Genomic DNA, 10,407 nt, shown 5'->3' on the forward strand with positions numbered 1-10,407 from the left:
TAGCCACTATCTCAAAATCTTTATAAATAAAAAAGTTACACGACTGCTGAAAATTGAACTTAAGAAAATTCTACTTAATTTAATGCTAATTAGTAAATAATAGCACTAAAAGTAAATTGATGCGGTTTTTGAATGAAAAAAAAACAAGCTTATCGATTTTTTCTAATTTCAACATCTAGGAAAAGATCCGAATCCAAAAATAAAATAGAAAGTTTTAATATCTAAAGTGGTTCTTGAGTTATCGCGTGTTTTTGTGTTAAAAAGTCGAGTTTTTTAAATTATAGCGATTACTGACTTTTCTCGTCATGTCATAATGAACAACGATAATCTAACGATATCCTTATAATTCCATTTCAGATGCTCAGAAACATATCTAATGATGTTATCTGATTATCTATTCGAAAAAAAAGTCTTTTAAAATAAGCGGTATGCGATCGCGATTTTGCTTAATTTGTTAGGGAAAGGTGTACCGGAGAAATGTCAACAACGCCGCAACAACACACCGTCGCATTTCTCTTACTCCAACTTAATAAGATCCCTATATGACTTACTTCCACACATGCCTAAATGCACGGAAAAAAAGCTAAACTGGCTTAAAAATTATTAATCTTGAACCAACGATATGCTAGTTTCCCCATTCCGCAAATCTAGTTATACTTCTTTTCAAGAAAATCTTATCCTTAGAAGCTAAGAAAATTTAGCTTTTATTTAAGATTTACCTAGTATTGAAATTAAGATTATAACTACACTCCAGACAATTCTAGATAAAATCCTGTTTCGAGTACTACTTATACTTGTTTGTAAATTAGCAAATTATTGCATTAAGTATAGAAATTCTTTGTGTGCATGTAATAATTACTTTATTCTGAAATAAAGCCTCTTCTTACTCTTGGGTTAGTTACTATCGTTACAAGAGTTTGCTAGACTTAAAAAGGAATAGTAAGTTTTGCACATAAAATACTCCAAAAAGTATACTTAATCTTCTTTATTGAACTCTCAATTTTTATTGTTTCCAAATCTCTTTTTAGTCCTAATATCTAAAAATACATACTTAATCTTTATTGAACTTACTTTTTATTGTTTCAAATCTCTTTATTAGTTTATAAAGTTTTTTGTTATCGTTTGTGCTTGTGATATGTGAAAATGGAGGAGCTTCTTCAGGCATGGGAGATGACGGATTTGATTCCAAAATTTCGAGGTTTTCATTTAGCAATTATCCTACATTATTTGATAACATTGGTTGGAGGTTATGGGGACTCCATTTTAATATGCATTATTTCGGAATCGAACAAATCCGATTTTAGGATAAACTAGTTTTTCCTAGGCCGAATATTAAGCGCGTTCGAAAAACTATATAGTTTTCACAAAATTCGGTAATGTGTTCCCTATGCTTTCGGTGGTTCGGGTTCGATCTTGTTAGAAACTCTTGTTTTCGTAAAATCTTTTCTTTATCTAAAGTCTTTAAGCGCGGCATAATAGTCTTTCAAACCCGTGTCTTTTGGATACCCTGATTTGGCCTAGCAAAATTAGTTTATCCTAAAAATCGGGTTGGTCCGGTAACATACATGAATATAATAGAGTTGGAAGATGCTAAAATTTTAATTTCCATTTCCAAAAGGTATGGAATATTGAAATATCACCAGAATAACCCCGAATATGGTTAATACTTTCTAAATTAGATTAGCCAAACATCACCTACCAAATTATATGCTTTTCGTAATAAGAAAATACAATAAAACTGTGTAATTTCCCAATATAGGTAGATATTGAATAGCGGCATCGCTAATTAAAAACGAGAAACGATAATAAATTAATAAATAATTATACCTAGTTTACCACCAGTGTATAAGAAATAATGCATATTAAAATGGAGTCCCCCTAACCTCCAACCAATATCATCAAATAATGTAGGATTATTGCTAAACTTACCCCGAAATTTTGGGATCAAATCCGTCATCTCCCATGCCCGAAGAAGGTCCTCCATTTTCACATATCACAAACATAAACGATAACAAAAAAACTTTATAAACTATCCGGCTAGTCGGTGCGTCTGGTGTCGCATGAGAGAAACAGAAACCCAATGAAGGTAGGAATCAGGAATGTACGTTGCGTTGTTGCTGTTGGGGATGGTCAATTAATATAAGAATAGTAACTCTTGGAAATGAGGTGTTATTATATAGAAATGAGTTTGGTATTGTGAGCACGGTATATATAGAATATAATGTTCATTCTTTTTGTTGGGTATGATGTTCATTGTGATGATAGTTTGAGATAATATATGATAAATAAAATAAATAATGATAAAAAGAAATGTCGAAATACCTTGCAAATAATAGTAAATTTAATTTTGGATGCTAGGAAATTTCAACGCGATAAATGTATTTTTTTGGAAATTCACAATAAAGATACAATCATTGAAACCTTTAATAGTTTAAAGTTACTGCTAATTACGCAGCAATAAATCTTCACAATAGGAAATAATAGTTTAAGTTCATTCTGCTGATTAACATAAATCGTAGATTAACATCCATCGCAAAAGAAACAGCGAAACAGAATTCTAAAAAACAAGATAACAGGAAAGTAATGCAATTTAATCTTAAAAGTAAATTGAATAAACCCGTTTTGACTCGGATTAATACCCTTAGATATACCTCGAGTAAAATATTTTCATTTTATAGAAAGAAAGACATTCATTTTAAGTAAATGAAACGGAAATTTTTAATTATGATTTATAAAACTAAGAAACCTATTATTTCTAGTCAACTTAAGATTAACAGTGAAAAGACTTTAAACTATTTTTCTTGGTATACAGGGTGCTACAAATTCGAGGTACGAGCATTGGTATCTCGGAAACATGCAATGGGAACCTTATTTTATATAGATCGAAGACTGCCTGCTCCAATCTAAAATGGTTATTTATGTTATTAACATTTGATGATTTCAAATTATTTATTTACAACTCTATTATTACCAATAAACCTTAGGGCCCCCTTGGGGCCATTTTCAATAACTTCGAAGTAGTGTAATATTTCCTTTAACACTGACCGTTCTGAACTGATTGACCACGAAGCAAATCTTGCTTTATATAGACCTAAGACAGCCTGCCCCACCCTAAAGTGATTATTTTTATGCTATTAACAATGGATGATTTCAAAATATTTATTTATGACATTATTACTTAAATGCCTAAAGAGAGAAAAGCTTATTGCGGAGATAAATTTGAACTGCATGACTGAACAGCAAAATATAACAATGACACAATTAAAGGATGTTTGTAAACTGTTCATAAAATCCGTCGAGTTAGAACAGCACAACAAAAAATTTAAAAAAGTTTATTCAAAAACAGAGGAAGCTCAGCAAAGACAAACGTTGCAGTATGGCGGAAATAGAAAGATACTTTCTATGTTGCGTTCTGACTATACTCTGTTTTTTTTTTCTCAGGTAAGATTTCGACAGACGATGACAGAAGAAAAGCAGATGACGTCCCATACCAATCTATTTATTTTAAAAAAGTTTCTAATAATTTTTTAAGTTATCTATGGATGGGTTTAAATATAAATCTGTCATGCGTCGTGTCTTGTTGTTTTTAACCAGTTTTATTGGTTTATTTAAAAATGACAGATCGTATTTCAATTTTATTGGTTTGACGGAACGATGAACGATAAACGGACGCCGATGCGTAAGCTGAACTCGCCTTTAGATTTTTTGTCATTTTTTGACGCTTGTCAAAGTCTTGCCAAATTATAGGTTATAATTTTGTGTCAACTTTTGTTAAATACCCTGCGTTTTGAAAGATGATGCATTTTGATTCGTATTATTACGTGTGTTTTGTGTCTTTTGAAGTCAAGTGGAGGAAAAATCGAGTGAAAATTAAGACTGTAGACCTGTAGATCCTGTAGACCCAGAGCACAGTTTATGGTTAATACTCGCTGCCCAGGCAGAAAGTCTTATACACCAATGAAGTTGCCATCGTTAAAGTTTGTATACCATTTCGTCGTAGATAAGTGCATCTCGTATATGGTAGAAGGATCAAACTAAACACATACTAAAAACTGGAGTAGCTGTAAAATATCGACATCAAACGATAGGTAAATAATGGATTTTAGTACTGCAGAAAAAGAATGTCAAAAGGTACTTGCTTAAAAAAATTAAGATTAAAGTTAATTAATCAACCTTTAAGGTATAAAATTTGGTAGGTGTTATTATTAATAAAATAGTTTGTTTTATTTACCTATGTTGTTTTATTTATTCCTGTGGAATATTACATATTGATATTTGTACATAAGTTTGATTTGGTTTGGTAAATATAATAAATTATTATATTATATTATTGATAAATATAATCATAAATGCGGGTAGTTTCTTTCATAAAGCTTGAAAGTAAAAAATAGTTCTTTTTTATATTTTTTTGGTATGCAGTGTCTTGTTCTTGTTTGTTTTGTATTAACACATACCGTTTTTATTAAATAAAATAACTCGATTACATTTGTTCAGTTTTATACAGTTTTTTTCACAATATTTTGAAGTAATCACTTGTCATCTTGTCAATCAAATTTTAAATATTTCCTGCTATGTCTTCTTATTCAAAGCTGCTATGCGTTCCAGTTGTACCAACTTATTTCTTTGTAAAATAAAATAAACTACTTTGAAATTAAAATGACAGACACATCTATCACTGTCAAGGATCTTCTCGTTGGACAGACTATATTTAGTGATGCACGGTTAAAAATCAATTGGTGTAAACTGAAAAAAAAGTCGGTGTTAAAAAATATGCGTGTGAAACTTTGAGTATATTTATCATAATTGCTCAATTTTGTGTTGATTTTAATCATACAGTGTTTTCATTAACTAAGTTTTGATAACAAATTACTAAAAAATGAGCAGAACTTTTTACTTCACACAAATAAGTACAAAGTATTGGGATATCACACAATGTTGTGTAAATTCAACTCAATAAAGAATTAAAAATTCTTAGAACCAACCCGCTCGTGCCGCTTCGATTTGCCGTTGTTTTCACGTGATCGTGAGGTGGGTGGTTGGTCAGTGTTTGGTTAGGTCTCATTCGGTCAAGGACAGTTAAGCAGAGCTTGAGATTTTTGTTTTCCACGGCATCCACGGTTTTTCGGCCTATTTTAATTTTACTTATTTCAGACGGTGTCATTTCGATCATCAATAAAATAGTAGGTAATAAAGTGTGTGACAAAACAATTGATCTAAGAAGTATTCAACATTGGAAAACCTTTCAAACTAGAATAAATCGGTCGAAAAGTGTGGGTGAAAATCGCAGATACGACCATAACTCACGATTGTATTATTAATATAGGTAAGTACCTAAAATTTTATACCCTATTATTTTTTGTGTGAACCCTATTTTCCACTTGGCAAGCGAAATGCAAGGTTGAACTTTTCGGCAACATAAAGCTTTCCGTTGAAAATGGCGGCACCGGCATTACCGGCAAGTACTTTCCACTACTACTAAAGTAATTTCTCAAGCATTAAGAGTAGGAGCATTATATTTTAGTCATTATTGAGGTAAAATGATAACGTAATAATGTAGATAAAGTTATCCACATTTATTACGCAATATATTAATTTGCTAACTAATTGATAGTTGATTCTAATGACATTAACAAAAAAAGTGATAAAGTTACTCACTTTTGATTAAATTTGACGAATTTTTGACTAGCTGTGCTTTATTTACACAGAATATTTCGTTAAAATTACGTATTGTTATTATTTTACAGGTACCTACATACACCATATGGTTAGAAAGGATCACTTTCGGGATGAATAAAGAATGAAAAGACCGTTCAAATAAGGAATCTTTTGACATGTACTTCCATTTGAGAATTGTTCAACACATTGCTGTTGTTCCAAGTTTCATCAAAATAATATACCAAACGGTTCAAAAGTTGTAATGGGACGGACTTTAGGTCCTCATTGTGTATTATTTTATATACTTCTCAGAGACATACTAGCGTGCATAAGTCAAGGACTATGCTGGGTTACAATGTTTATAATATGAGCATATGTTTATATATAATAAAATAAATGATGAATTAATCAATAAGAAAGATGAAGAAATTTTCAGATTAACAGACATAATTCAGAAACGTTGCCAATAGTAAGCAAGATTGTGATTTAAATATAATAATTTTGAACAAAATAAATATTCAATCTACTTACAGAATATCAAATGAAATATCTTCTTTACAAAACCACCTGACGAGTTGTGAGGGCGACAAAAAGTTAGGCCTGCTCAAAAAATGTGTATCGAAAATGGACAAAACTTTCAAACGTTCGGAAAGGGAATATCTACGGCAGATAGAAAAGTTAAAAGAAGATCTAAACAGTAAAGAAATCTCCTTACAGGTATTCTGTATTTTATATTGAAATTTATTAGGTAAATTAGGTTAACACTGGTGACTTATATTAAAGGTTCATTTGTAGGAGGTTTCTGAAACTTCTTATTCCTATTTCTTTTCTTTTTAAACTTGTTGCTGATCGTATTAACGACTGTGGAATGTCTTTGTGCCATTTCTTCATCGGTAATGTCTTTTTCTTTGCGTTTCTCCACTTCAACGACGATTTTCTTATAATCAGTCGCCATTAGTTTTTCGATTTCTGGATTCATACCTCCAAACGAAAGCCTGCCCTCCACTAATCGTTTACATATCGTTATACTGGCCGGTCTAAATATAATATTGCCACTTTTCTTCATTTCTTCTGTAATCTCGTTCGAATACATAGCCTGCCCTTCCGCATCTTCTTCAGCTTTATCCACTTTTTCTTTCGTCTTTTTCATAAATTTCATCTCTAAGATGGACTTGGAAAGCTTAATTTCTTTAGACATCTTTAATTTCTATTAAATACCATATATATATATATATATATATATATATATATATATATATATATATATATATATATATATATATATATATATATATATATATATATATATATATATATATATATATATATATATATATATATATATATATATATATATATATATATATATATATATATATATATATATATATATATATATATGGTATGATTTAATAGAAATTAAAAGATGTCTAAGAAGTTAAGCTTTCAAGTCCATCTTAGAGATGAAATTTATGAAAAAGACGAAAGAAAAAGTGGATAAAGCTGAAGAAGATGCGGAAGGGCAGGCTATGTATTCGAACGAGATTACAGAAGAAATGAAGAAAAGTGGCAATATTATATTTAGACCGGCCAGTATAACGATATGTAAACGATTAGTGGAGGCAGCTTTCGTTTTGGGAGGTATGAATCCAGAAATCGAAAACTAATGGCGACTGATTATAAGAAAATCGTCGTTGAAGTGGGCAAAGAAAAGACATTACCGATGAAGAAATGGCACAAAGACATTCCACAGTCGTTAATACGATCAGCAACAAGTTTAAAAAGAAGAAATAGAATAAGAAGTTTCCAGAAACCTCCTACAAATGAACCTTTAATATAAGTCACCAGTGTTAACCTAATTTACCTAATAAATTTCAATATAAAATACAGAATACCTGTAAGGAGATTTCTTTACTGTTTAGATCTTCTTTAACTTTTCTATCTGCCGTAGATATTCCCTTTCCGAACGTTTGAAAGTTTGTCCATTTTCGATACACATTTTTTGAGCAGGCCTAACTTTTGTCGCCCTCACAACTCGTCAGGTGGTTTTGTAAAGAAGATATTTCATTTGATATTCTGTTAAGTAGATTGAATATTTATTTTGTTCAAAATTATTATATTAAATCACAATCTTGCTTGATACTATTGCAACGTTTCTGAATTATGTCTGTTAATCTGAAAATTTCTTCATCTTTCTTATTGATTAATTCATCATTTATTTTATTATATATAAACATATGCTCATATTATAAACATTGTAACCCAGCATAGTCCTTGACTTATGCGCTAGTATTGTCTCTGAGAAGTATATAAAATAATACACAATGAGGACCTAAAGTCCGTCCCATTACAACTTTTGAACCGTTTGGTATTATTTTGATGAAACTTGGAACAACAGCAATGTGTTGAACAATTCTCAAATGGAAGTACATGTCAAAAAGATTCCTTATTTGAACGGTCTTTTCATTCTTTATTCATCCCGAAAGTGATCCTTTCTAACCATACAGAATGTAGGTACCTGTAAAATAATAACAATACGTAATTTTAACGAAATATTCTGTGTAAGCAAAAGCACAGCTAGTCAAAAATTCGTCAAATTTAATCAAAATGAGTAACTTTATCACTTTTTTGTTAATGTTAGAATCAACTATCAATTAGTTAGCACAATTAATATATTGCGTAATAAATGTGGATAACTTTATCTACATTATTACGTTATCATTTTACCTCAATAATGACTAAAATATAATGCTCCTACTCTTAATGCTTGAGAAATTACTTTAGTAGTAGTGGAAAGTACTTGCCGGTAATGCCGGTGCCGCCATTTTCAACGGAAAGCTTTATATATTCCTATTTCTTTTCTTTTTAAACTTGTTGCTGATCGTATTAACGACTGTGGAATGTCTTTGTGCCATTTCTTCATCGGTAATGTCTTTTTCTTTGCGTTTCTCCACTTCAACGACGATTTTCTTATAATCAGTCGCCATTAGTTTTTCGATTTCTGGATTCATACCTCCAAACGAAAGCCTACCTTCCACTAATCTTTTGCATATCGTTATACTGGCCGGTCTAAATATAATATTGCCACTTTTCTTCATTTCTTCTGTAATCTCGTTCGAATACATAGCCTGACCTTCCGCATCTTCTTCAGCTTTATCCACTTTTTCTTTCGTCTTTTTCATAAATTTCATCTCTAAGATGGATTTGGAAAGCTTAATTTCTTTAGACATCTTTAATTTCTATTAAATACCATATATATATATATATATATATATATATATATATATATATATATATATATATATATATATATATATATATATATATATATATATATATATATATATATATATATAATCCACCTTGTGGAGGATTACCCAAGCTAGTAAATATTAGACAAAATCATAATATTTGTCTCACCAGTTTCCAAATCCAGGCGGGAAATACAGATCATGTTAATAGTTTTCGGAGACATACTAGCGTGCATAAGTCAAGGACAATGCTGGGTTGCAAATCAGTTTTTCTTTGCCTATATTACTATTTTCCTTTGCCTATTGATATTTATACGTGTATATAATATGTGGATTAACCAAAGCTAGTAAATATTAGACAGAATCATAATATTTGTTTCACTATTATTGATATCCATAGACAGGTAGCGACTTGTCTAAAAATAAACAAAAATATTGCGTTAAGGATAATGACTTAATTCGTATTTCCGAACACTTTTTTGTTTTCTTTTGGGTTGCCAAGGTGACTTTGGGCTTTGGCCTTTTACCCTAATTTTCTAGGCACTTGAATATTTAGCAAGTGCAACTAAGATTTTGAACTTGAATATTTAGCAAGTAATATTGTAGGACATTGACGCCCAATGGGTGTTGCCGGTACTTGGATATTTAGCAAGTACTTTATTAGCACCCTGTAGGTGTTACTGGCACTTGAATATTTAACAAGTGCAACTAAGATTTTGAACTTGAATATTTAGCAAGTAATCTTGGAGGACATTGACGCCCAATGGGTGTTGCCGGTACTTGGATATTTAGCAAGTACTTTATTAGCACCCTGTAGTTATTACTGGCACTTGATTATTTAGCAAGAGCCCACCTTTTTTATGCCCAGAATAACGTTTAGGTTCCGTTAAATTTTAATATAGGTTTACTTCATCGAGCCGATAAGAAAAATTACTATACACGAGGCGATAAAAATTTGTTTATTTACCGGATTTGATAGTGCTATGAGTCATGAAAGGTATGTTTTAAGGCAGGCAATTTACGGCCGCGTCGCTGAAGAAAATAATATAATTTTAGGCAATGCGGGGTGTAGAATAATAGCCTACACCCCCTAGATCATCTCATAGCTATTTCTACTACCCTTGTTTACTTGTATGAACTAAAATAACTAATTAGGGAATTAAAGGTTATTTGCTTATTTGATTCATATGTATAGAGTTTCTTTTTAAGTTTCTTCATTTTCCGCCTTATCTGGGCCCTTTCCTCTTCCTATTTCTCTTTTCTTTACTCATTTCCGCAAATTTTGTACAAAGTTTTGTCTGCTAAATTTGCACTGCTGCTCGTGCCAGCGCAGGAAGTATAATGAGACACAAAAGTGGTGTGATATGGGAGGATTAACGTTAATTAATTAATGTAAGTAATTTAAAGAAAATGATTTTCACCCAGTAACTGGGTGATCTAGGAGGACGTGTCCATCTGAAGTATAATTGACTAATATATTATCCTTTTTATTAGATACTTA

The 10,407-nt window shown here is 31.0% G+C and overlaps 2 protein-coding genes and 1 pseudogene across 2 annotated transcripts; 1 reads left to right on the forward strand and 2 right to left on the reverse strand.

The window, feature by feature from the left end:
* Positions 1-6,427: 6,427 nt before the first annotated feature.
* Positions 6,428-7,111, reverse strand: LOC115883812 (M-phase phosphoprotein 6-like). Its single transcript, XM_030902213.1, has 2 exons — positions 7,100-7,111; positions 6,428-6,862 (listed from the first exon to the last, which is right to left on the reverse strand). Exons 1-2 carry the CDS (start codon positions 7,109-7,111, stop codon positions 6,428-6,430), a joined length of 447 nt encoding a protein of 148 aa, XP_030758073.1.
* On the forward strand, positions 7,110-7,449 carry LOC115883810 (annotated as a pseudogene).
* Positions 7,450-8,495: 1,046 nt separating this feature from the next.
* On the reverse strand, positions 8,496-8,897 carry LOC115883813 (M-phase phosphoprotein 6-like). The gene has a single exon (XM_030902215.1). The coding sequence runs from the start codon at positions 8,883-8,885 to the stop codon at positions 8,496-8,498; it is 390 nt and encodes a 129-aa protein (XP_030758075.1). The 5' UTR covers positions 8,886-8,897.
* Between the last annotated feature and the right edge of the window lie 1,510 nt (positions 8,898-10,407).

Source organism: Sitophilus oryzae, unplaced genomic scaffold, assembly GCF_002938485.1.
Source record: "Sitophilus oryzae breed Bouriz unplaced genomic scaffold, Soryzae_2.0 scaffold_198_pilon_pilon, whole genome shotgun sequence".
In the NCBI taxonomy this organism is placed as follows: Eukaryota; Metazoa; Arthropoda; class Insecta; order Coleoptera; family Curculionidae; genus Sitophilus; species Sitophilus oryzae.

Coding starts and splice junctions, on each gene's coding strand:
- LOC115883813 (XM_030902215.1), bottom strand. CDS start 8,885: ATGTCTAAAGAAATTAAGCTTTCCAAATCCATCTTAGAGATGAAATTT.